General features: G+C 39.8%; 1 protein-coding gene and 1 long non-coding RNA gene across 2 annotated transcripts in view; one reads left to right on the plus strand and one right to left on the minus strand.

Annotated features, from left to right (window-relative positions):
- Positions 1-1,240: 1,240 nt before the first annotated feature.
- Positions 1,241-5,170, plus strand: LOC114017134 (uncharacterized). Its single transcript, XR_003562007.1, has 2 exons — positions 1,241-2,031; positions 5,034-5,170. It is a non-coding gene; the product is annotated as an uncharacterized LOC114017134 (long non-coding RNA).
- An 11,112-nt stretch (positions 5,171-16,282) lies between these two features.
- Positions 16,283-27,852, minus strand: part of PCSK5 (proprotein convertase subtilisin/kexin type 5) — a 247,686-nt gene continuing 236,116 nt past the window's right edge. Inside the window, exons 31-37 of the mRNA XM_027811983.2 lie at positions 26,126-26,362; positions 25,405-25,635; positions 23,579-23,756; positions 22,157-22,371; positions 20,065-20,180; positions 18,285-18,471; positions 16,283-17,692 (exon numbers count right to left, since the gene is read on the minus strand). Of these exons, the coding sequence (XP_027667784.1) occupies positions 17,289-17,692; positions 18,285-18,471; positions 20,065-20,180; positions 22,157-22,371; positions 23,579-23,756; positions 25,405-25,635; positions 26,126-26,362 (1,568 nt within the window). The 3' untranslated portion in view covers positions 16,283-17,288. The remainder of the gene's footprint in view (positions 17,693-18,284; positions 18,472-20,064; positions 20,181-22,156; positions 22,372-23,578; positions 23,757-25,404; positions 25,636-26,125; positions 26,363-27,852) is intronic.

Genomic DNA, 27,852 nt, shown 5'->3' on the forward strand with positions numbered 1-27,852 from the left:
CACAGGGATACTTAAGAAATCATATTAAAAGGATTAGACGGGAAAACACAAATCCTATAATAGGGAGGCCTACTGCATTCCATAGTTTTGCTCGATGGTTTGTCCCTTGGTTAGGAGTGAGTGAATTAGAAAAAAACCATAATCAATATATCTGCGATAATAGAGAAATTAGAAAACAGAACAATTGATGCATTGAAAGCCCAACAAGAGGAAATATCTAGCCTCTCATAAGTGGTATTACAAAATAGAATGACTTTGGATTTGCTGTTAGCTGATCGAGGGGGAGTGTGTACAGTTATAAATACTAGTTGTTGCGTATACGTGGACCAAAGTGGAAGAGTTTCCACTGACTTAGAGGAGATACCAAGGTATTACGTGAAGTAAGTGAGGATGATGTGTCTTGGGATTTTGGAAATCTTGGGACAACTCTAACTTCCTGGTTACCTAATGTACAATGGTTAAAACAGGTGTTAGCTGCCATAGTTTTGTTGATTGTTTTAATAATACTTGTGTGTATTCTGTTCAAATGCTTATTCTATTGTACTTTTGAAAGATAAAATAGCAAAGGAATTTGCTTGTATCGAGAAAAGGGGGGAATGATGTGAATAAGCTGTAAATAATATGGTCAAGTTTGTATTCATAAACCAATATTCATTTTAATGCATAAATAAGCTTGTAATTGTATAGCGACAAAGGGGTTAAAATGTCTGAAAGATCATAGAGACTGTTCTGGCAAGAAAGCTGCAAATCTCTGAAAGGGGAGCTGTCCTCCTTATGTACAAAGCAAGCTGCCCTACCAAGGAGATAATGGGACAGCAGGATGGCCTTGAGTAAAATTACAAGGGTTATTGTAAAAACCCTGGGAAAGATTTCTACAAGTCTGCCAACTCATCACTTTTGAGACCTAAGGTGAAAAGTACACCATGAGGAAGACCTACGGCCTTCCTCCCATAGACCACTGCCCACATTCTAAAGACCCCGGCCCACAATTTTTGGAAGAATCTGCGCAAGCGTGAAGGACTGATAAGCTAATTAGCATACGAAGTGAGGGTAGGCGGGTTCAGGTGATGAATATGTATAGGCGTTAATGGAATATTCATTGTTTCATTATATAAATATAAGATAATCTGCCCCTCTGGGTGTGTAGGATTGGTGGAAGGATCCCCTGTACACCCGGCGCCGACAATAAAGAATACTTAATCACTAAGAAATTCTGAAGACGTTCTTTGAAACAGTGATGACATCTGTTGAATATAAACTTTTTTTTTTTCTCTTGATTGTTTATATGTGGCTTATTAGTATCAGGGAGTGCGGGAGGGAAGTTTTTTCTGCTTATGAACTAGAGAGATGTCCACTAACTGTAAATTCTTCAAAATCAGCTTGAAACTTTGCATGAAGAGCTCTCCCTTTTGTGTGAAGTTAAAGTAGGACAGTTGTTAGGCTAAAGGCTTAGATTTAGTCTCTTCAGTCAGAAATGAACATATTTTGTTCTAGATTTGTGTTTTTCCAAGAAAATCATAGAAGTACACAAATACAGGTAACCTAAAAGGCAACATGAAAAACTGGCAGATGAATAAAATCATAACTTCATTTATTTTTACGTCTTATACTTACTAAAGAAAAAACAATTTGCTAATACTTACACAGTTCTAGGGTGCTACTTTAAAGTGCCAAAGAAACTTGATGTTTCTGTTCTTTGACCATACCAAAGTAGTGATAGTCCTAACAGTGAAATGCACTCAGACTGCATATTTTAGTTTAGTAATTTTAGGTAGAGAATTAACTATTTAACTATAGAACAGAATAGAATGTACATAACTATGCAACAGTGTGTGTAGGAGGTGTGATAACTCTCATACCTCTGTATTACCGCTGAGACTATTTTTTAGGAGGCTGTTCTCTGGTTTATGTTTTGCAAGTGGCACCTTGTTATCTCGCTGTCATCATCACTAGACGCGTGGCTTTTAGGTGTTTGAAGATTCTGTGATGCACTTCAGTTACACAAATACACACTTTAGAGAATTTTTGCAGGTAACTTTTCTGAGCAAGTAGTTGAAAACTTTCCATCTTATATCTGTACTGGTATATACTATGGATGGTCCTGTGCTGGAAATGGAGATGTGCATAAAATGATTTTGAACACAGGATGGAATCCTTTCTAAGGATATGTAAGAATATTAAGAAATCAGTGATAAACTTTTTGCTTTGTGTGGTACTTTGTTTATTATAAATGAGGCAGACATTGAGTTTGAATAAGATCAGAATTTAATCCATAAATGAGATTAGGAATTTCCTTTGCTGTTAAAAATGTATTTGGTATCCTCTCAGTAGCCATAGAGCATGCAGCTGTGATAAATAAAAAATATTTTCATTTTCCTCTTTCACCATTACTTAAATACTTCTGAAATCAAAATTCACATTTCCAAAGTAGTTGTTGCTTATTGTGCCAATAGGCAGATAAACATGTGCTTAATGGATGTTTTCAGTGTAGTTGGTTATGGAACCCCAAGAATGAGCTGGAAAATACTAGTCTGTCATCCTCTTTAATCCATACACATTTAAAGTATGAGATTCTGGGGCATCTTAATTTGTAATGATTTTGCAGTAATTCTTCTCTTAAATGGTGGAATCCATATATGTGGTACTGTGGCTTGATATACAGAATCAAGATCCAAAACCAAGTAGTAACAAAAGAGTTAAAATCCTGAACTGTGGCATTATGTTTTTCTTGCTATGCAGTGCTGGTGCTTTTCCTGAGTCTTGCAGAACTTTGTTTTAATTGCTAATACCTGGAAGCAGTTTTATTTTGACATCGATCCCTGCTTCAAAGATAGCAGCCTTCACTCTTAGAATTTTATCATTCAGTTCCTGTGAGTTACTTGTAAAAGCTCTCTTTTTAAAACAACTGTTTCATTCAAATTCATCACAGTTATTTGGACTCAGCAACTTAATGATCAAACAAATCTATGCATTATTTGTGATTTGCTGCCTTGAAAATCTTACCTCTGAAATAAATGCCACAGTGTTCTTAAATGCCATGCAAATTACAGTTCTCCCTACTAATGTAATCGAAATCTCTAGCCTCTTGATCTTGATATATGTTAGACTAAGTGTGTCAGTTTTTCCTGGCATGTGTGGGAGAGAATTTGAATTAAAGGTATCAGCTTGACATCCTTGCAACAAGGGAAATAAACTCAAAATGCATCGTGATGATTGCCAATGTATTTCTGTTCTTTTAGGAAACACACATAATCCACACTTTCAAAGATGATTTTTACGGAGAGATTCTTAGTATAGTCATTCTTGGATATAGTTGATCAGAAAAAAACTTTGGTTCTTTTGATCAGTGTTGTAGGTCTCTTAAACTGATGGTTTATTTGTTGTGTTCTTGCATATTGAAAGTACTGTTTCACTGTTCTCTCTTCATAATCAGCTATGTTATGTAGGGTAGCTGTTTCTTGTGATAGCTCTTTCATGTAGCTGTTTCTCAAGGGTAGAGAGGACTTACTGAGAGATCTGGATAGACTATAGAGAGCTGGGCAATCACCAACCATATGAAGTTTAACAAGAGCAAGTGCTGGATTCTGTGTGTGGGATGGGGCAATCCTGGTTATGTGCATGAACTGGGGACTGAGAGGCTGGAGAGCAGCTCTGTGGAAAGAGATCTGGGGGTTTGGGATAACGGCAAAGTTGAATATGCATCAACAGTGTGCCCTGGCAGCCAAAAGGGCCAACCATGTCCTGGGGTGCATCAAGCACGGCATCACTAGCTGGTTGAGGGAAGTGATAGTGTCACTCTGCACTGCATTGGTGTGGCACCACCTCGAGGACTGTGTACAGTTTTGGGTGCCTCCTTATAAGAAGGACATCAGACTATTAGAGCATGGCTAGAGGAGAGTGACCAAGGTGGTGAAAAGCCTTGCGGGCAAGATTTTTGAGGAGCAGCTGAAGTCACTTGTTTTGTTCAGCTTGGGGAAAGCTGAGGGGTGACCTCACGGCAGTCTACAACTTCCTCAAGGGGGGCAGCAGACGGGGAGGTGCTGATCTCCTCTCTCTGGTGACCAGCGATAGCATACAAGGAAATGGAATGAAGCTGCATCGGGGCTTAGCCTGTCTGTTAGGAAAAGGCTCTTCACTGAGAGGGCGATAGGTCACTGGAACAGGCTCCCCAGGGAAGTGGTTGTGGTACCAAGGCTATAAGAGTTCAGGGAGTGCCTGCACGATGCTCTTAGTCATATGGTTTAATTCAGGGGTCCTCAAACTACGGCCCATGGGCCAGATACAGCCCCCCAGGGTCCTCAATCCGGCCCCCGGTATTTACAGACCCCCCCGCCCCCCCCTCCCCCCCCCCCCCCCCCCCCGCCGGGGGTTGGGGGGGAAACCAAGCAGCCGCAGATGGCTGCCTGCCACTGCATCCGCGCGCCGGCCCCCTGGTTAAAAAGTTCGAGGATCCCTGGTTTAGTTTTAGGTGGTCCTGCAAGAAGCAGGGAGTTGGACTCAATGATCCTTATGGGTCCTTTCTAGCTCAAGCTGTCCTATGATTCCTGTCTTACCTTTGACTTTTCAATAAAATATTTTTTTAAACTGCATCTACTAATACATAAATTGATCATATTAAAAAAAGCAGTCTAAATTTCAGTCTAAAAATTATATTGCCTTGTCAGTCGCCTGCGGAGTAGCTTGCACATCATGAGCTTGTTGTATAAGTGTTGGTCTAGTTTGTCCATTTCTTTGAAAAATGCATCTTTGCTAAAACTCAAATAGGTAATTAAATTCTGTTGACTTTTTGATATGTCTTGGAGCAAGGAAAAGATAGTGTTTACAGCAGTGAAAAGTGCAGTGCATGTCAAAAACATAAAACCATGTCATTTCAGAAACAGCAAATGTTGCTTTTTCAACTTTATAGTAACAAATATATTCTGCTCCTGTGTCTGTTTTGTGGTGTATTGTAGTACACCCTTTTTCACTTGTTATTGTGTGTTCAGAATTCAGTTCAGCTTTTAAATACTGCTTTTCTTCCTTCTCTTTTGCAGACGGGCTCGTTTTATCAATTCAAGAAGACATTGAAGAGGCAAAAAGACAGCTAGATTTACCATAACATCTTGAACTCAAAGAATACAATTTCTTTCATCTGCCAGAAGCCAAACCAATAAACCACTAAGCAAAACCATGTGTGGTTTTTTTTTTTTTTTATCTCTTAAGAGCTCTTTTCTTTGCCCTACCATGTATCATTTGATGTATAACATATGCATGTGTACTGGATCTGTCTGGGATGGAGTTAATTTTCTTCGTAGCAGCTCATGTGATGCTGTGTTTTAGATTTGTGACCAAAGCAGCAAACATAACACGCTAATGTTTTAGCTATTCATTGCACAGTATCAAGGGCTTCTCTGTTGCTTGCTGTGCTCCCCCAGTGAATAGACTAGGCTGTGCAAGAGTCTGGGAGAGGACACAACCAGACAAATGACCTGAAATAATCAGAGATACTCCATGCCATATAATCATCATGCTGACCAATAAAATGGAGAGGAGGGGGTTTAGGGAGGTTGGCCATCTTTGCTTTGGCTGTGGCTGGGCATGAATCTACGCGTGGGTGGTAGTCAGTGATCGCCTTTGCATTGCTTGTTCTCTTTTTTCTTTTTTTCCACTTCTCCTTTGCTTGTTAAGCTATTTTTATCTTGACCCACAAATTTTCTTGGTTTTATTCTTCCATTTTTCTTTCCCTGTCCCACTGTGCAGGGGTGTGGGGGAAGTGAGCTAGTGACTGTATGGTGCTTAGCTGCTTATCATGCAATCATGCTTATCATGCATATCATGGGTTTATCATGCAACAACATAATTGTGATTGGAACTGAACACTAAAGCCACACAAGGTGATTTAAGTTTGTTTGTCATTTAATCAGTCATGCAAAAGGAGTAGAAGGCTGTTTTAGGTCTTACGGAAGAATCGTGAATGCAAATGTTATCAATCATTTAGACATCTTAGCACATGTGGAACAAGACCAAAGGTAGCTGTGACCTCTTCTGCCCCTAAAGTGTGCAGAGTGAGAGTGTTTCAGACAGAGAATGTTAGTCCAAATTCTTTTCCTAATTTTGTGTCATTTTTATACTTGGATTGCAGCTTAGAAAATTTTTATATTGATTTGAGTAAAAAATCTACCTGTGGTGCAGGAAAGCTATTAGATACAAGAATAATTCACTATATATTTTCACTATATATTTTTGATATGCTGTACAGCTGTTGTGGTTGTAGCTGTCATTTTAATTGAAATTATTTATTGTGATTTTAATTGAAATAGAGGAAATGACTTACTCATTGAGTTACTGGAATGTAAGATAGATACTTCTGCCAAGGCTGACTATGTATATGACAACACGTGTTTTGCTCAGAAGTGTGTCACTGCAGTTCAGGAGGTGAACGTCAGGGAGAAGGTTTGTACACTGCAGAAGGTAAGGGCTTAAAGATTGCAGAACCAGTCTAACAATTTTTTTGCTCTTTGGGCCCTAAGGCAGAGGAGGTAATGAAAGGCTACTGCATTTTGGTTGCTGCTGGCAGCTGCCTTAGATGAGGAAATCTTCTGTATTGTTTGCTATACTGATAGAGAAATGAATGACTTCAAGGTTGAAGTTGGAATGTAAGGCACGGGAGAATCCTTTCAGCCTTTGAACTACGTGCAGGTAAGATCAAAACTTTTGGCTGTGGATCAGTGAAAGTCTTTGGGGATTAGGTCATGGGACAGTGAAGTCCCTGGTGAGCAGAAAAAGGGACATATTGCACACACTTTTTAAAAGGGTAGAAATGAGGACCCTGGGAACTACCGAGATGTCAGCCTCACCTCTGTGCCTGGGAACATCATGGAACGGATCTTCCTAGAAACTGTGTTAAGGCACATGGAGGACAGGGAGGTGATTCAAGACAGCCAGCATGGCTTCACCAAGGGCAAGTCTTGCCTGACCAGCCTAGTGGCCTTCTATGATGGAATGGCTACATCAGTGGATAAGGGAAGAGTTACAGATGTCATCTATTTGTAAGGCCTTTGACATGGCCCTGCACAACATCCTTCTCTCTAAATTGGAGATATGGATTTGATGAATTGGTTGGATGGTTGCATCCAGAGGATAGCAGTCAACAGCTCAATGTCCAGATGGAAATTGGTGACAAACTGTGTCCCTCAGGGGTCTGTATTGGGACTGGTACTGTTTCATACCTTCATCAATGACCTACCAGGATGTTGTGTACCCTTAGCAACTTTGCAGATAACACCAAGCTGAGTAGTGCAGTTGACACGCCTGAGGGACAGGACACCATGCAGAGAGATCTGGACAAGCTCGAGAAGTGGGCCCATGGGAACCTTGTGAGGTTCAACAAGGCCAAGGGCAAGGTCCTGCACCTGGGTCAGGGGAGCCCCTGGTGTCAATACAGGCTGGGGGATGAAGGGATTGAAAGAAGCCCTGCAGAGGAGGACTTGGGGTTACTGATGGATGAAAATCTGATCCAGTGATGTGTGCTTGCAGCCCAGAAAGCTGACTATATGCTGGGCTGCATCAAAAGAAGTGTGGCAGCAGGCCAAGAGAGGTGGTTGTGCCACTGTGCTGTGGTGAGACCCACCTGGAGTGCTGCGTCCAGCTTTGGAGTCCTCAGCACAGGAATGACATGGACCTGTTGGAGTGGGTCCAGAGGAGGGCCACAAAAATGATCAGAGGGCTGGAACAATGAAACACTTTTAGCAGGAAATGCTGAGAGAGTTGGGGTTGTTCAGCCTGGAGAAGAGAAGTTCTGGGAAGACCTTATTGTGGCCTTTCAGTACTTAAAGGGGACTTATAAGAAAGATGGGGCCAAACTTATTAGCAGGGCCTGTTGTGATGGGACAAAGGGTAATGGTTTTAAACTAAGAGGGTAGATTCAGACTAGATACAAGGAAGAGATCTTTTATGATGAGGGTGGCGGAACACTGGAACAGGTTACCTAGAGAGGTGGTAGGTTCCCCATCCCTGGTAACATTCAAGGTGAGGTTGGATGGGGCTCTGAGCAACCTTCCAGTCCGAGGTGTTCTATGATTCTGTGTTTCTTGGAATAATAATATATTAACATTTTAGTAAATATTGAGTATTTATTACAAATTATTGAGGCCTTTCCCGCTCTGGAATGTTTGCACAGATAAATGGGGTTTGTGTTTTTAAAATGGATAGTGATTTGGAAAATACTTGTTAAATTTAGGTGCAGTATTTCTGTGTGTTCCTCCAAATCTACTCCCCCCACACCAGTACAGTTTTAGGAATTTCCTCCTTTTCCCATCCCATTCTGACCTTGCATTTCACTGTAGTGTTTCAGAGAGCCCTGTCATGGTAGCCTTACAGGAATTGTCTGTGGTGGGCCTTGTCAGCCTGCCAGGATTCTAGTTCATAATGTTTTAACTTGCAGCCAGTCTCACAAGGTGTTTGGGAAAAGGCCTTGAGCAAGTCAAGGAGTCCTTGTAGCTGTGCAGGACTGCAGCTGAAGCTTGATGATTCAGGTGAATTGCTCATCAGTCTGTTGATGGCAAAGACAGAAGGGATATACACCTCCTGAGGGAGGAAAGAATGATCTCTGTAAAAGCACGCACAGGAATAAGCAGTGTTTTGACCTATGTTTTTTCCTAAGCTGTTTAGAAATTTAAGACTCCAAAGACACTGACAGTTTTGTCCTGACTGTTGGCTGGACATTTTCAGCAGACTTTGGCCTTTCTGGTAGGAAAACACTAAAAGAAAAAGAACTTACCTGCTTTCAGAAATACATGTTTTGTTTTGTTTTGTTTTTTAAAAAAAAACAACAAACCCCCAAACTCAAAAGCAGTTCAATGGACTTTTCTGTGCGCAAGTTGGAAATCTGTTCAAGAATTTTCTTGAAAGTGAACTGGTTTTTTTCTTCACTTTAAAACTGAGGGATGATGGGAGAATTTTTTTCAATCCCCTCCCCCTGCCCCTTGCCCAAAATGTGGGAAGGCATACTTTGAATATATAACAATGTCAAGGTCTTGGTTCTTTTCTGGAAGAACAAATAGTAGCCATGTTAGTCAATGTAGTACATTGTCAGGAACACATTAAAGAATAAATTCCATTGATTATAGCTAAACTCATATCTGCCTTTGAAAATTATTTTTTGCCAGTGATTTCACCTGTCTGTTGTTGTGGACATTCATAGTGCCTTAGGTTGATTTCTTAGTTACACGGTTCTATAACTGCTAATGAATGCTGCTATTTATTTCATCATGTTGTTTTTAAAACCACTGTGCTTGAGGACATAGAAAGCAGAAAAAGGAAAGCTAGAAACACTTGGTTTACTCACAGCTCTCACCTGAAGTATGGAGTATGCATATAGTAAAGTAATAAACTGCTTTTTGCATGTTTGCCTTCAAGTTAAGAGAAAATGTAATTGCATTCATTTGGGTGAGTGTGCTTACCGCTATGTGTTATTTAGTATCAAATATTGCATATTGACTTTCAAGTTCAATACATGATTCCTAGCACATTATAAACGTTATGAAGGGTTACATTTTTGTATTATTTGCAAATAACTATTTCAGTTTACATTGTGACACTGTGCAATTAATAAAAGAATGTAACCAAGAAAGTAGCGATGCTGCTTATCACAGTTTTTCTGATTGATTGTACTATGTGATACAAATCATCTGTGCATATTCCTTAGTATATACTGAAAGAGGTGCTGCAGAGCTCTTTCATTATGCTGCTTAAACTTTCAGTTTTGGGAAGCGGGAGAGAATTGTTCTTACTTACAAACTTGGTGCTACATTATTTATGTTCTAGATGTTTGCGGTTCTTTATTTGTAAGGCAATATGTGAACACCAAGTGAGGCATAAAGGTCACTGGAATTGTTGGAGTTCAAGCAATGTAGGTATTTCCACAGTTTTGAATACTTTTAAAATAAAGTCTGTGGTGCATTTTAATTGACTCTTTTTCTGAAGTCTATTCTGTCATGAAATGGAGTTTGTTGTCAATGTGAGAATAGCAGTGCAAGAATTTTTTTCAAATGCATATTGGTGATATTGGTTTTAATTTGATAGCTGTGGCATTAAACTGTCTGGCGTTTTAATACCCTAAAGAACCTGTGCTTACCAGATGTTAAAATGCAACATGTCTTCATGTTTAGACAACATAAAGGCCCAATGTGCACAGACAAACAGTCTGCAATAGCTATTTGTACAGGTTTCTTGCATGGCTAGGTACGTTTTGAATTTGGAGCCTTCCTAGAAACAGATATGGAACCTGTATTCTGCCTGTATCCTTTTTATTTTAGAAAAGATTCCCTATGTATACATCATAATGTACTTGAAATCTACCTGAAAATTAAACCTAGCTCACTAAAACTTGAAAATAAACTAAAAAAAAAATCCTGCTTTTCAAAAAGATGTAACTGTAAATTAGGATAATTAATCATGTTAAAATTGTTACTGATGTGGATATATTTTCATTTATTTTCAGTGACTGTTACATATTGTAGACATGGAGACTGTCAAAATAGTTTCCCAAATGGATACAGTGAATTAAAATGCTGGAAAGGAAAGTGTCAGTAGTTGCATTTCTACTAAAGGGTGGCACTAGTGTGAAGTTTAGTTTACTGGAAACTCCATGGATGGATGAGAATAGTAAAAAAAGAGGTGCAAGGGGAAGGAAAGAAAAAACAGAAAGACCTCGAGATGGAAAAAACCTTGAGAAGCAAGAAGGTGAGAGAATTTTGCCAAAGATAACAAGTGTGAAGTCTAGTTTACTGAGATTTTTACAACCTCATTTGCTACATCTGTGTTGAGAGATTGTACTGAGCCAAAGGAGATGAAAGTTACTCCTTTGACTAGTTTCAGATGTGTATCTGATAACTGTGGCTAAATACAGTAATCACATGGCTGCAGTAAGTGAACTTTGACAGTTTGCTTCAAAAGACTTTGTACTATTTTGATATCTTTGCTACCTTGATATTTTGAGAACTTAAGTATCCTTAGAAACCCATTTCTAAATTGCTATGTAGAGATAAAAATTGGTGTCCTTTTTCATTCTTGTTCTGCCTTAGATTTCCAGCAATTCTTGGAAACAGTTTATTCAGTTTCAAATTTGTGAGAATCACTGCTTTGTTTTGTAATAGTAAGGCTTATTGCCGGTATTGCTATTCAATAAGTTTTCTAAGGAGGCTTCTGATGATGACTTAGCTTGTAGGGTGCCCTCCTTTGCTATGTCTAGCACTGTTAGGTGTCTCAGTCCTATGCAAAGCTTTGTAAGGGTGACTGGCTGAAAACTTTGATAGAAAAAAGCATTCAGGTGTTGTTTAAACTAGCTAAAATTAAAGTGTGTTGGAAAACCAGTCCCACTCTGGGGTTTTGTGCTTTATTTAGGACATAGGGGAGCTGCGTCCTTAGAGTTCTATAGCTTGAAAACAGATTTGTCTATACCCTTTCTTTCAAAATTTAAAACTTCTTGGTTCTTGGAGAAGTCAGGTGGAGAGAGTTGCATCCTGTTCTGTTTTGGATCAGATGTTTAAACATTCATCTGGGTCAGGGCAAAGGTCCCATCTGCTACAGCTGAAAATGAACCAAACCTGTATCTTGGAACACATTAATCTGGCTCAGGCCTCTTGCGGAAAGGTTTCTCTCATACTTTAGCACTGTTTATATGCTTTGTATAACCTCTGTGTGGCATCTCTAAAGTTGCATCAGGAAAGACTGTAATGTTATGTGGTGTTCTGGTTATGTCATAATTGTGTTAATGTGGTGGACACTTCACTGTACTTTGGTATTTGTCAGAGATCATGGTGCTGTTCTAACAGCACTGTGTCCACACTGGAGGCATGGATTTAAAAGTTAAATCCTCAAGCATCTGCATTCTTCAGGTTTCTGTTTAACCCTCAAGCACTATAATTTCCAAGGATTCAGATGTTCTACTAGTTTTCATTCCAAAACTGAAATGAGGCTAAAAAAGTATCAAACTGCTTTCAAATTTATTTTGTAATGAATATGGTTTATATAGGCCTGTACTTTTTTTCCCTAATGTTCTTGTATTTTTCTGAAAGGAGAAGAAAGATGTAACAAATTACAAACAGCAGGCCCTACCTGCAAGGTTGGGGAACTTGCATTGTCTGTTGCTCCAGCAGGGTATTTGGATAGAGCTGTGGCCTATTTAGGTTTTTAAGGGGGCTAGAATTTTATAAACATTGCTGACAATTACAGTTAATATATAATTAATTACACAACTTAATGTACTGACTTTATGTAACGGTAGTGTTCTGTAAATAACTGAGAATTTAATTTCACTTTCTCTTTTGTGGCTCAGAGTAGCAAAATGCTTAGTATCTTTCAGTTTGTTCTGAGGTTATGAATAGCTTGCTTTTCCATTGTGCTACGATTTGTCAGTGAGAGAAGGTAGAATGCAATGGAATGGATGCAGTAAGATTTATATTAGGCTTTTTTTTTTTTTTTTTTTTAAATGAATTATGAGCTACTTAATTAACCGAGTTAGGTTTTTGCATTAGAAAAAAACCAACCATCTGAGAAACAAAGATGATGCTAGGTGACCAGAAGGAGGAGAAAGGATAAAGAAAAATAATAGGGTGAGGATTTTAGACATGACATGCAGTGAGCAAGTGTGGAGGAACCAAAAAAAAAAAATGGAGCTAGAAGAGCAAGAACTATTTAGAGTAATGGTTGTTAGGTAAGTGTAGCACCTGGTATCTTCCTGAAAAAGAAAATGTGCTTATTTAGATGCTAAATAGACAATATGAATGAGGAAGAATAAAGTAATATTTATTTCCCTTTTTAGTATTCAATTATATGTGTAATATAAACCTGTAAAGTCATGCAAAGAGATAATAGCGCATCTTTTTTGTTGGTTAAGGTCTGGGAGATCTTCTTCCGGTGTAAACATAAATCTAAAAAAGGATGATGGGGGAGAAAAGTCATAATTACTACATAATTTGTAACATAAATTTCCCAAGGGAAAATTTGTCTTTTGTGGTGTTAACAATAAAATCGCAAGAGATAAGTAATAACAGCCAATGTGTTAAGCAATTTACTAGATATTTCTGATCAGTAGGAGGCAACCAATAAAGCAGGAACATATGGAACCTACTTTGAAAGGAGAACAGAAGTTACATGTGTGTATGTCTCCTATTAATTTTGCGTCTCAACACCTATACATTTATCTAGTTCGTTGCAAGTATGTCTGTGTGCAGTTAGAATCTTCAGTTGTCTGTTGTTTGATATGATAGGTTATTATTTTAATTTCTATGTACTAATTAGGAGAGAAAAAGAGAGTAGAAAAACTGAACAGAAGAGTTTTTCTGTTCAGGAGTGCTTTTGAGGCCTTAGAGTATGTCTATTCCTTATCAGGATGCATGTCTGGTTACTCCTTAAAGTTCAGGCTTGAAACCACATGTACACATAAGAGGTTGAGGGGAGGTGAAAAATTGATAATTCTGGTCTACTCTGAGAAATACTCTTCTGGCCCCCTCCTGCCCCTACCCCAACATGTGCATAGGTGACCTAGGTGAAATAGTGACTTATGTGTAATCAGAATTTTTCTATAGGTAACTTTTAAGTGGGAAATTTGATGGCTAAGAAAACACTGTTTAATACAAACCCATATATTTCTCTTGAAACACATGCTATTTTTCATGAGAAAACCAAATGCTTCAAAATATCCATTTGAAAGGCTTCTGTGGTAACTTACACAATTAAGCTTATTATATTTTCATTTCTGTCCTTGGTTTGAAATTTCAATATTTGAGTCCTCAGCCAGAAGTCCTGCAATTATTATTGAAGAGCCAGAGGCAAATGCGTGTTATACTGTGAGAATGTGGTCTGATCAGTGTAGAGCTGGTCATGGAAGGAGTCTTGGGCCTCAGAACACTTGAAATGTAACTCCTACAGTCTACTTTCCTCCACCTCCTTTCTAGCAAAACTTCAGGCTAGAGTCACAGAAGAGAAAACTTCTCCCTATTTATACAAACTGCGGAAGGAGGGGATAAAGAACCCTGGTAATCTACACTTCCCTTTGAAATCAAATTACTGGATTGCGTGAGAGGTACATGTGTGGTAAAACTCTGTAGGAGATGTGATTTTTATGAGATCTTTTTGAAGGGTGGAGTAAAAAAAAATAAACAATGAGAGGGCATTCCCCAGGAGGATAGAGAAAATACAAGTAATTGGTGAAGACTGAAGGGCTTTGGAAACTCCATGCATGAAAAAGAGTAGCAAAGTAAGAGGTGCAGGGGGAACGAGGGGCCTTAAGATGGACAAAAGCTTGAGAAGCAAGTTGGTGAGAGAAATTTGCCAAAGATAACAGGATTTGAGGCTGATAAAGAAAATTAGGGAAGAGTTGAATGGAAGAGATCCCACAGAAGCTTTGTTTTTGAAAGATGCTTGTTTCCTTTGGGACATTTTCTCACTATGGTGGGTGGAGGAGAAGTCAGGAGAAAGGAGAAGAATTGGCTTTGTGTCAACTAAGGAATTGTGCAACTGAACAAATGTGGATTTGAATTTCTGTACACTTTTTTCAGGACAGAGTGTCAAGGGCTTAGACCCTAGAAGTCTATAAAATGTTACTGACTCCCTTGGTTGTCCTTTGTTTTCCATGAAATTTCTTTAGAAGTGTGAGTGACTCATGAAGGATTCCTCTTGTGCCAATTAACTGCTAAACTTAATTTTTCTTGGTCTCTGTGTGGACTCTTAGTAGTGAGTTTTAATTGTGAATGCTGTAAAAGTGGTATGGCTCTGTGGGTCACTAAGTTTGGGTCTCCTTGACCATAATTTTGAAACTTCCCCTTTAAAAAAAACAGTAAGCTTGAATGCAGTCCTCTTCCTCATATCATATCCTTTTAGCTTGATTCATCAGTTATTTACTGCTTTCCTAAGAAGACTGGTTACCTTCAAGGCAGTTATCTGCCATTTTGTAAGGCATGCAACTTGTCACCCTACCCATGCAGCACAGTATCATGCATGCTGCTGCATGCACGCTCCTGCCTCTTCATAACAGGCTTATCATTTGAGCAGCCATTTGAATCCCTCCCAAAAAGCACTGCTTATTTGAGTGAAGGGAATATACCAGTACTGCTTCTCTTGTAACAAATGGTGTCTTAGCACTGCCTGTGCAGCTTTAGTGCTGCAAGGAAGTTCACCTCTGCTTTTGACATCGAAGATCCCTGACTGCATGTGACAAGCTTGGAAAACCAGAAGGAAAGTGCCAGACTGCAGAGTATGAAGAATCAGAAGCAAAAGAATATGCAGTTGAATGTGGTTGAAATGGTGTGCCCAAATCACAACAAAGAATTTCTAAAAAAAATTGGCATTTGAGAAGAATTTGCAGGTGGGTTTTTTGGTGTTTTTTGTTGTTGTTGGTTGGTTTTGGGGTTTCTTTGGATGTGTACTTAAAAATGCAAATTTGTCTCAGTCTGACTTGCACAAATTTAGACAAAATTTAAGGAACAGGCTTTCCAAAATGAGTACTTATTTGCATTTTTTGTTTAACTTTCAGGTTAACTTTAAGTGTAGGAGACTGTTCATAAAATGATGATGAAGTCAGTCTGAGAGCCCATAAACAAAATTCTCATTACATCTGTCACAGTGGTTTCAGACTACTTAGACACAGCTAGAATTAAGCCTCTGAAATGTGAGGAGAGATTTCAGGTCAAAGCAAATTCTTACAGTTGTGTTATAAGCCATTAATAAAAATAATGAACTATATTGGTAATCCAAACAAGTTTAGGAGAGCAAGATAACACAGCCTCTTTGTTTCAGTATGTCCATTCAAACTGATTTTTCACTCTTCTATTTTTTCAGAACTTCCAGAGCAGAATTTGAGTTAAAGTGACAGATGACTTGCACCTTTCTGAAGTACCTTGCTGTCATATAACTTTTGATAAATGTAGGTCCTTGTTTTGGCTTTTGTGAAGTCACATGACTTTTAATGCCTTGCTGTTACTGAAGGTGCAATGGTTAAAAGTCTAAAATTTAAAGTGGAAGCAATAAACTTCTCTATAAAACTTCTTTAAACATACAGACAGAACTGTCCTGAGGTCCTTAGGAATACTTAATACAAAAAATTGCACTGAGGCATTGAGCTATAAAAATCAGGTATTTTCACACAATTCCTTTGTAGACACCAAATTAATTGATTTATAGTTCTAGAGCAACTTCTTACTGGAAATCTAAAGGAACTAAAAGAGTGAATGAAACCTGAGAAATAACAGCATTTTTGAGACATTTTGCTGCAAAGAATTTATTCTTTCACAACAAATGGCCATAAAAAGCATCCTTTACTTTAGCATGATGTTATATTCCTGTAATAATAATAGAAAGATCACATTGCTGTATTCCTTTAAGTTACGTTACCAACTAAGTGCTAATTATTCCATTTGTCATTGTCTGAATATACTGAGCCATTTACAACAGAAATGGAAAAGCTGCTTGAATAAATGTTCAGTGTTTTAAATCATTGAGAAGGTAGTTAAAAAGACAAAAGAAGTCCTTTTGTGGGCTTACAGACTATATTTCCCTTTGCAGTAAATCCAGACATTTGTGTGCATACAGATTGACAAACACCACAGTAAAGATTAATCAGAGGTTGATATGTAAAATATCTTAGTTATGTTTCATACAAACTATAAATACAATATTGTTACCTGGAGTAGAGTTACAATCAGAATTCTTATAACATCATGTCATAGATGCACAATTTCACAGGGAAATATGCTATAAGATTATAAGGAGGAATTGTGTTGGCTTTGAGGAACATAGATGCACCAGGTGATACCAACAAAGAATATCTGGGTAAAGTCAGCAAGCTTGCCTGTTCTGTTATGAATTGCTGAGTAGCTGTGATCACAGGCAGTAAACTACTGGCACCCTATCCCAGTGTCATTCATCAGGTAGATAAATACAACTAACTTTCATATCTGCACATTTCTTGTAGTGATTGGCAAGGTTCTCAATAAGTGTGTGTGCATGGTTTGAAGCAGAGTTTGTATTAGTTATAATGCACAAAAATACATTATTGGGAAAGGATTTACTCTCCACACAAATGCACAGAAATGTAATCTCTTAACAAGTCTGGACTGCTACTTAAAAGCATAGTAAGGATTTTTGTATAACTTCAGGAAAAATTGTGTTTAGAAACCATTCTGCTCTCACAATGACTGTTAGCTAAAATGTTGAGCTCAGCATGCTAAAAAGTAACTAAATGTACTTAACTAAATTGCTGCATTTAATAGGAAAAGCAACAAAGCAGAAATTCATAAATTAGTGAAGAGTTATCTAAATGAATAACTTTCGTCATCATATTCAAGCTCATCTTCCTCATCATCCTCCAAAAGTCCATATTTAAATTTGCGATAGACTGTGCCATCCTGGCCCATATATACAATGTCATCTTCTTCGTCATCATCTTCAGTATCTCGATCTCTATACTCAATTACTTGATCTTCCTGGTAGCTTGGACTCTTGTGGTAGTTGCTCACATAGGAAGGAAAGGTTTTCGAGTGATTTGTCAACTTTTCATACCCACCTTTATTGACAGCCTTGGTTTTGGCTTGTGATTTTCTCCAGATAAATACAATGGCTCCAATGACAAGGAAAAGCAAAATGCAGGTAATAACAAATAAAGGAGTTTTGCTTTTGCTCTCGGGTGGTACAGTGGTCCGTAACACACAGTCATCTACAATAGCAGTTAAAAAAAAATAAAATTAAATGAGCTTGTGTGTCTGTGTATGGCAGGGGGCAGGGGGTATTTGTCTTAAAAAAAATGTAGTACAGCAGCTTACATTTTTAAATGCATTCAACTAAATACCTTACTCTTCTAGTACCACAACTGTGTTCTTGTAGCTGTGACGGTGTAAGGGTGAAAGCAAGGTTGCTGGGATAGCTGTGCTTCTTTAGATTGTAAATAATCAGAAAGAGGCAGAAAAGCTAACAGGCACACAAATACATTTTGATGTGCTAAGCTTAAAATGCAATCATTCAGATGGCTATCCATTGAACTAAGCACTTCCCAGGCACCTGGTTTATGAAATGCCTGCCATTTAACACAATAGCTGTGGGTGAAAGAAGGTGCTGCCTCCCGCATCAGTCGTGATTGCTGTTATTTTTTGTAAAGCTCTTCCTATTCTGGTGATCCAGCAGCAGAAACGACTGTGTGCCTTCAGCTCAGGAGCACATTTTTGCTCTGTTCCCCTTTTGATTTTTTAAATGTCAACCTAGTCAGTCATAAAGCCCTTCAGCACCATTACTGCTCTGCAGCATTGTCCTACCTTGTGTTTCACTGCAGTCACAGCACTCTGGGGTGCTTGCCGGGTCAGAGTCACTGCAGCAGGGCAGGCAGCGGCTTTCCTCCAGGTACAGCTGCATGCTGGCTGGGCAGACTGTGCAGTTGAGGGGCCCAGGTCCCTTGCACTCTGTGCACGAGCTGTCACATCTTTCACACTTGGGCTCAATCTCCTTCAGACACAGAACACAAGCAACACACCTTTCATTTTGGATTCCTTGGACCTGACCTGGCAGTTCTGTCCTGTCATTTAATCTCTGGGTAGTCATCTCTGGGCATCACGGGTGTCACGGCAAAGTACAGGACAGAGTAGGAAAACTAAAATTTGGTTCATATTTCCTGGCTTCTCAGTGATCTGCTTGTGTGTGTGTGTGGGTGGGGTGGGGGGCGGGAAGCGTTGTAGGAGCTTAGAGATCTCACCTAGGTAGGTAGTGAGATAAAAATCATTCAGACTGTAAGCTCTTTCTGGCCAGGAAGTGTGTTTTTGTTTTGCTAGTCCCATGCTACCAGACCTTTGGTAGTAATGATGGTAAAGTGGCCTTTATGAAATGTATTCAAGAGTATCACTAAAAGTAACTGACATGGGAGAAGCAACATGAAATACTGTGGGAAAAAGGCAGCGGAGAGAAACAATTTCCTTTCTAAATTGGGAAGGAGCAGAAATAAAGAATAAAGCTGGCTGGAAATTTTCTAGCAAACAGGATTTTTATTAGATTGTGTTGCTTCGATTTTACAGAAACAACTTAGATTCAGACATGCTTCTCAAATTCCAGATAGGCTCCTGGGAGCCTCTGTGTACGAAGACTACCAGTGATCATCATTGTCACATCTACATTTGTCACATTCTGCATACCTGCAGAATGCTTTGAGCTTAGGTATTTCAAGGCTTCCAGTGTTCACAGTTTCTGGCCTATTGGGCAAAATTTGCTATTTTTCTGCCATGGGACCAGGACACCATATCCACTGTGAGGATCTGGAAACTAATTTCATCATCACTGTCTGACCTGCGAGGTTCCTTGTCCTGAATCAGAGAACCTGGGCAAGATGGGAGGCTCGTAGTGGGAAGTCCAGTTTCTCGGGGTCAAAGCTCTTGCGAAGAACTGCAGATCTCTGTGGTTCCCAGCTCTTGGGTTGTTTTCTTGGGCTCGCAGTTATAAGTCGGCACTGAAAAGGGGGTATTCCAGGCCAGAGACTCAAGGGTATGCAGCATCTCAGGCCAGCTGGCTTGCCTTGCTGCTGTATTCTTGAATAAACAGCTTTGGAAGGCAGTTGGTGTGGAAATCTGGAAGCTGGATGCCCAGACATGTGGCACAGACCCAAACCTAATTGTGGTCCTGCTCTACTAAATAAACAGTTCTGTTATCTTAAGTCTGTTGCTCCTCTAGAGATTTCTGCCAGCAGAGCTGTCAATCAGGAATGTCATGTGATTTCTCACAAACAATGCAGCAGAAATCTGTGTGGAAATCTTAGTTATACTGGAAGAAAAAAAATGCTGTATTACTAATACAGCTGATTTTATTCACGTGGCTTTGGTATCATTGTTGGTAAAGTTGGGCCTTTATATTTACTGGTAGCGAGTTACCCTATAGTAGACACCCTCAGAAAAAGAAACTGTGCTTCCTCTGCCAGATGAAGAAAAAACTAAGCACATTTAAAGATAAGCAGCCTTGAAAACTCAGAGAAGAGCTTTCTGTGTTGTTTGTATTGTGTTCAGAAGTTAAAGTTGAGCATACAAATCACAGGAAAAAATGCCTACAAATAGGTACCTCTTGTCCTTGTGTCTCCTGGACTTTGTATTCACCTACAAAACAGTCTGAGTTGCACATTCCGCCTAATAAACTGTAGCTCCATACACAAGATGTGCAGCTGAATGCTCCTTTTCCTAGAAAGAAAAATAATATTAAAACTGGAAAAATTGTCATTCAGCTTCCTTTAAAAATTATGCTTACCACTGCCGCCAAAGAAAAGGGCATTTGTCAATGGCAAGCATCAGCATGAGTTCAGCTTGAGGAGGCTGGAGGTTGAGAAAGAGCTTGGGCCTGATCCTGAGGTTTTATGTGCCCACAAAATTTATTTCTTATGTGTTTTGGTATTCATGAAAAGCTGATTTGGGAATCAGTTGTATAGGGAAGCCCTGACACATAATTGTGGGGAACCTTGACCAAATCCTCTCCTTCACAAAACCAATACTTACTAGGCCTGCTAGCTAACTGTTTTCAAACCACAATGCATTAAGGTATGTTTATGTTTGAATAGCAAAATAAATTCTTTAGTTGCATAGGAAAACAATTCTTCACTAGGTGCCAACAGAGCATCATATCCACTTTGTGTGTTGGAGACTTTTTTTTGAAGACAGATGCTACATGCAGTATTTCTGTGAAACACTGAAGTGAAGGGTTTGTCCTACATCTTAAAGTGAACTGTCTATTTCCCTGCAACTAAGCATTTTCTGCCACTTTCTAAAATGAAGCAAAAGGAAATGCAAGTAACTCAGGTTAGCAGCAGTTGAACATTTGAAGTCAGCAGCTTTCTATAAGCCAGCAAATTTACTATGTGAGTTTTCTGAGCAGTGCAGCGTTTGCCTTCCTGCTCTTGAGAAACAAGAGATACCACAACACTTCTTTTCTCATACATCAGCAATGCATATGCATTTCAGAACACCTACAGTTTTGCTGTTTAGAAGGACTGGCTTGTGTTTCATCTTAGTGTCTTTGTAATTATGATAGAAATTCTGTCCTGGAGTATTTATCTCAAATAAAAGTAAAAATCAATGGAGTAATCTGTAAATTAAGATGGCTATCTTTTTGTCCCAAATCCAAGCCAAAATATTTGTCATTTGTTATAATGTTGTTATACAATTTTATTTTAATAATTTTTGAACGTGGCTTCACTGTAAGAGTTATTTTCAAGATTTTAAAACTTGTAACGTTGCAATTATTCATCTGTGCTATCCAGTATATCCGCTATCCAAAACAAATTCTCTGTGTTACAATACGGTGTGGTCTAAGCTGCAGAGTGGCAGCTGTTAGCTATCTGCTATGCCGTTCAGATGGGTCCAAGAGGGTTAGCACTGCTTGCTTCAGAACTGAATGAATTAGGAAAAGGAAGAAACTGAATACATAAGTGTCTCACAGAACAAAAGAAGTGGTGTCTCAAAGTTAAATTTGAAAAATACTTTTTTTTTTTTTTTTGTTTCTCACCCTAAAGTTATGCTTTGTGACTGTTGTACTCTTTCCTTTGCAGACTATAAAGACGTGGTTGGATTTAGGTTCCTTGGCTTTCACAGAGTAATGTATAGTAGGACAGCTCAAAGAACGAGGTAGTATTCAGTCATTATTCAGTGTTTGTGTGAGAAATGAGGTCCAGCTCTATAAGCAAGATCCCTTTTTTTGAAGTTGATGAGAACCTTTGTGAGAGGCCTGGCTGACGGGAAATTAACTACCATTGTCCATTTATTTCCCTTCACTGACTTGGCACTGGGACTTGCTCGCAGCCCTCCCCATGAGCAGCTGCCTTTACACTTGTGCTCTGTAACTGGAGGCAGCCCTGCGGGGAGCTGTCAGGAATTCATATCCTTGCTTTGATCTTGATCAATCAGTCCTCTAAAAGTAAGTTGGCAGCATGAAGCAGCCAGTGCAGCAACTCACCCAGGGCCAGGGAGAACCTGGCAGCCCCTGGGGAGGTCTGCACCACCCACTGCAACTACTTAGGTTATGGACAGGTTGGTAGTGATGTACATGGTATGTCTCTTTGTGAAGTGTTTCCAAATCTTGGAGCGAAGAGTGAAAAAAAGAAAAAAATAGAGATTGCAGGTGTTTCCTTAATCCTTTTTGGTTGAAGTGGAGCATATGCTTTTACCTTCACAAGTCTGGCAGGAAGGGTGGCATCTTTCACAGATGTTGTCTTTGCTTTCGTAGTAATACTCTGGACAAGAGATAACGCATTCATTCTTGGAGCGCAACAGGTAGAAATATGTATCACAGAAAAGGCAATCTGTGGGTTGAGGCCCCATACACTCCTTACAGCCCTTGTGGCATCTCTCACATGATCCAGTGGAGTTTTGTGCAAAATACCTGAAACAGTTCAGATAGTCATGGCTTTGCATAAAGCCTGGTGGTGACAGGAAAACCAAAGCATCCTTCATCCTTAGCTTTTACTGTGATCACATCGATGTATAAAATTGATATTGATGTGATCACAGTAAACATTTGTAATCTCCGTGAAAACAGAATGAATTTCCTTTAATTCCCCCTGGCCATTGGAATGCAGCTATAAAGCAAGACTTTGTAAAATGAGGGTATATAAAAGCCAGGCTTTCCAAAATCCAGGATGAATTCAGACACAAAGTAAGTATATAAATAAGCAAGGCTCAGAAAACCTCAACTCTGTTTTGGCTCTGCAAGAGATATCCTGGAGATGCTGGGTAAGCACTAAATTCCTCCACTGCTCCTTGATGACCTGCTGTCAGATGGAAATGCAGAAAATTCATGTTTCTTTTCAGTGCACAAACAGGCTTAGCCAAAGGATATCAGCAGAAGAACAGTGCTCACCTAAGTTGTGCTGTCAGGGAAAAAGGAGAATTGCTGCACTGTAGTTTTGTTTAGATGTGGTCATTACAGATTTCTAATTTAATGGGATGATAACTCAATTTAACAGACAGTGTGATCATATTGTACTGCAAAATTAAATGGATCTGAATCAGAAATCATAGGTCCACTTCCCAAATTTGAATTTCTGAGGCATATATACAAGAGCACACTGAATTCACATTTTGAAAGTCAGTGGACTCATGTTAATGAAGCTGCTGTCTAGATTTTTATGAGTCTTCAGTTGAAACGTGTTTTAATGGTTGATTCTATTATGATCTGTTATGAATATTCACTCAATGCAAAACAAAAGTAACCTCATCTGAACCTCAGGTTAAGTGGAGGCTGCAAGGGTGCTTGAGGGAAGTTACATTGCTTCCTATGCTCAAGCTGATGAACAGATAACTTACTTGTTCTGCTTCATACTGTTCTGTATAAACATAACCTAAGAGCATCCTTGGAGTGTAAGAATGACCACACCACATCAGGCTGGTCCCAGTGCAGGCACCAACTTTACAGTTTGCTGCTGTGAGGGGAGGTTTTCCACCACCTCTGTACTGGGACAACATAAGATTTTTTCACCTGAAAATAAAATTCAGTTCTGTTTCACTCTGAAGTAGAATAGGAAAGAGTGATCTAATTTCTCAAAGCTCTCTCTGTGATGTAGCTCTTTGCTAAAGACTTTGGACCTTACCCTGGTGGACACTGGTTTACGCATGCTTTTCCTTGTCTGTACCAGCCTGGTTTGCAGGAAAGGCACTGTGAGCTGTGTTTTCCAGTGCAAGTGACACAAGCGCTGTGGCATGGGGAACATTGTCCCTTATCATGGTCAACATAATACCCATCTGGGCATGTTTCAACACAGGTTGTATCTGCAGAGACAACAATGCAGAATAACACATCATATTCAATATTTGCTGCTAAAAAACATCTCATAACAGCTGTGCTCGAGCAAATTCTCTAACAGGAGATGCTGCTGTAAAAATGTGTACCAGAACAAAAAAAGAGAATATTGGGATATAGTAACTATTTTCTGTTTCTTCTATGTCTTGTCAATACATTAGTCCTCACTTCTGTGGTTTATGTGTGTTAGCAGGCTCTTTAGAACAGATAATTTTTTATTTTTGGGAAATATAAATGATAATACATAATACTGAACAGCAGCTGTGATTTCTTTTATAACATACAAAAGAAGAAATAGTAAACAGGAAACTTTCTATCTGCACTGCCATTTTCCTCGAGTTTCACTCTAAGCAACAGCCTCATTGCGTTCTGTGTATAAGACAAATCTGATGTTAAATCTGAGATTTAATGATACTTGTTCATTGGTTTTTACCCCTCTGTGGCTGCTGCTTTATCTTATGGGAATAAATGCCTGTAATGTTGCCAAATATACCAGGTATATCCCACTTTTCACTGACATTTCAGAAGGTCATTAGAATAGGAATCCTAAATGAGAAGTTAGGATTGATGCAACTAACTGCAAGTATACCAAGCTTAGAGAGCAGTGATTACTCATTAGTAGCTTGTACTAATTATCTAGCTTGTCTTTACAGTTTTGCTGCGTGAGTTGCAACTGGGCAAAGGAAGATACTTGCTTTTATTTCTCTTGCAATTTTTTTTCCACTCCAGGATTTTTATTTACATACTTGCATCCACTTTAGCAATTGTAAATGGTGCAAAGCAGTTGAATATGATGATAAAAAAGACAGGTCTGATGCAAGACATCAGAAATTTAAGAATTAAAAATCTGCATCAGAATTAGACTCAAAAAGCTCAGACCGAGTTTTAATTCAAACTCACTTTAGGTATTTCTGCATATGAGATCATTTTAGTAATTTTTCCTCCCAATGAATTTATAATTTTTTTTCTTTTTTTTTTTTTTTCTTTTTTTTCCCTTCTTTTTCAAGAATATGCAAGCATGCAAAGTGTAAGTTCTGGGATTTTATACTTTTTACTGATTTTTTTCTGAGACAATACAGTGTTTTGCTCCAAAGTCAGAAAAGTAGTTTTGCACCTCAGCCATCCACTGGATACTGACGTAGTGATCCATGAACAACTTTCTCACAGCTCTGCTTAGGTATTTCTTTGCTCATCAGATCCCTTCAGGGATTAAACAAGCCAATATGAAAATGTTAGCTCTTCATGTATGTATTTTAAAAAAAAGAAAAAAAAGAAAGCTAAGGATATTCCTCTTGTCTTTTTAAGTCACTTATAGGAAACAACAGGAGCGAGACATACCAAGTAAATGAAACACATGAGTTTTGCTTAGCCATGGAGTTTGTTGCTACTTAGAAGTCCTGCTTAGGCCCCAGTAAGTGGCAAGCCCAGTCTCACAAAGATTTCCAGGTAGTCCTGCAGAAGTAATTATCTCTGCACAAGTTATCTATTCATCAGGTCTACTTTGCAACATGTAGATTGGCTGAAGCAGCTCTATGTGTTCCATAAATGTGACATAAACTTGCCTATTTCATGATTCCAGTGGAGAATAAAATCTAGAAGCAGGAGCAAGATACTTACTGAGAAGATAGTGGTTATTCTCACAGCTAAGACACTCATGTTCACTGGGTCCTGAGCAGTGGAAGCATTTCTTATGACAAGGCTTGCAGGTCTGAGTTTTCTCAACGTAGTACTCAGTGTGAGAACAGTATCCAGATGCCACACAGTGCCCATCATGGTTCAGCATCAGGCCATTTCTGCAAGTAAGGCAGGCAGTGGAAGAAGAGCAAGTCTGACATGTCCTGTTGCATGCTGAAATGGACAAACAGTAGGAACGTCACCATTTCTTGTTGCATTTCAGATTATTATTTCCGCTTTAATTTTGCAAGGAGCAGCCATCATTTCAGGAAGGGAGGCTGAGGGAAACAGAGCGATAGCTCTGCTTCTGCATGGTCAAACATTTTACTATTTTCAACCTTATGCAGGCAATTCCTTAGGTATCCTTTGCCCTGGCACTGCTTTTACTGAGCAGCGTTTTTCAACATACTGTCTCCAGCAATACCTAGCACTTTACCAGAGTGGCTGCCCATAACATTAAGCACACCTAGCTTTTCTACCTCTCTCTCATCTTTTGCCAATTTTTGCTGTTCTAAGGTATGCCTTGTTGTTTTTGTGCACCAGCTATCTCCTCCATTTCCAGGAACCGATAGTGACACTAGACGGCACATGTAGGCCCTTTTGGGATAGTCTTTAATCAGACCCACTTGTAAATACCATTCTGGGAAAAAAAACAGCTGTCAACCTTGGCAGTCTTCAGTGGTTTCTTCATAATAAGTCCCTTCAGGGCACTCTTCAAAACACATGCCACTGTAGAGGACAAAGAAGTCGGTGGTGCACGCAGTGCAGTCATCTGAGTCTGGCCCGGCACAGTCCTTGCAGTCTGTGTGGCAGGGAAAGCAGTGCTTGTCTTCAGCGTAGAAGTGTGAAGGGCAGTCCTCCACACACCTCCCCTCATGCAGGAAGAACTCGTCCATGCACTCTACAGGGGACACCAAACAACAGGTAGGCAAATGAGCAGCAAATTCTGACCTCTGTAAATCAGGGAGTGAAGGCATCCTAGCGAATTCTAAATCCTGTAGTGACAGTCAGAACAGCAGGTAAGAGGACAGTCTGGGAAGGCAACACTTTCTTTTTCAACTCTTTCCCCTCCAAACTGCCCATAATGGCCCAACCCTGACACAGCATCTTCTGTGTTACATCAAGGGAATGGGAAGCAAAGTCACCTGTTCAGCTTTGTGGATACTAACCAAACCATGCTGCCACTGTGTATAGGTGGGCTTCTGCTGAGATACTCTATCTGCATTATGAACTTCCTGCAAAATCAGGGGTATCCATATCTGGAGTTTTGTTTGGTTTAGTATTAAAATAAAATCCAGTCTGACTGGAATATATGAACACCAAACTGGTCAGTGCTGCTGTCCTTAGGGCAGGCAGGCTGTGCAGAGGGACCTGGGCAGGCTGGAGCGACGGACCGAGGCCATTCCTGTGAGGTTCAACAGGGCTCAGTGCCGGGTCCTGCCCTTGGGTCACAGCAGCCCCACACAGCGCTACAGGCTGGGGCAGAGCGGCTGGAAAGGGCCTGGTGGGAAAGGGCCTGGGGGTGCTGGTCCACAGCCGGCTGAGCGTGAGCCAGCAGTGTGCCCAGGTGGCCAAGGCGGCCAGCAGCACCCTGGCTGGTACCAGACACAGTGTGGCCAGCAGGACCAGGGCAGCGATGGTCCCCCTGTCCTGGGCACTGGTGAGGCCGCACCTCGAACGCTGTGTTCAGGTTTGGGCCCCTCACTGCAAGAGGGACATGGAGGTGCTGGAGCGTGGCCAGAGAAGGGCAACAAAGCTGGTGCAGGGTCTGGAGAGCAGGTCTTATGAGGAGTGGCTGAAGGAGCTGGGGCTGTTTAGCCTGGAGAAAAGGAGGCTGAGGGGAAACCTTATCGCACCCTGCAGCTACCTGAAAGGAGGTTGTAGGCAGGTGTGTGTTAGTCTCATCTCCCAAGCAACAAGTGACAGGATGAGAGGAAACGGCCTCAGGTTGTGCCGTGGGAGGTTTAGATTGGATATTAGGAAAAATTTCTTCACTGAAAGAGTGGTCAAGCACTGGAACAGGCTGCCCAGGGAAGTGGTTGAGTGACTGACCCTGGAAGTATTTAAAAAACGCATAGATGTGGCACTTAGGGACATGGTTTAGTGGTGGCCTTGGCAGTCCTGGTTTAATGGCTGGACTGGATGATCTTAAAGGTCTTTTCCAACCTAAATGCTTCTATCATCTTATGAATGTCTTTTCACAGAGCTGGGATTCAGCTGCTAATTTTATTATGAATACCTGGTTTAATGGCTTTGTTGTGGGTTTGGTGGTTTTTTTTCTGTTTCACCCATATTTGTTTCTGGAATGGCTTTCTCAATTTTAACTATCCTGGGAATTTTTGTGGGGGCATTTAGACTCACCAGGATGTTCAAGGCTTTCCTAGTATGTTT

This window comes from Falco cherrug, chromosome Z (genome assembly GCF_023634085.1).
Source record: "Falco cherrug isolate bFalChe1 chromosome Z, bFalChe1.pri, whole genome shotgun sequence".
Classification (NCBI taxonomy): Eukaryota; Metazoa; Chordata; class Aves; order Falconiformes; family Falconidae; genus Falco; species Falco cherrug.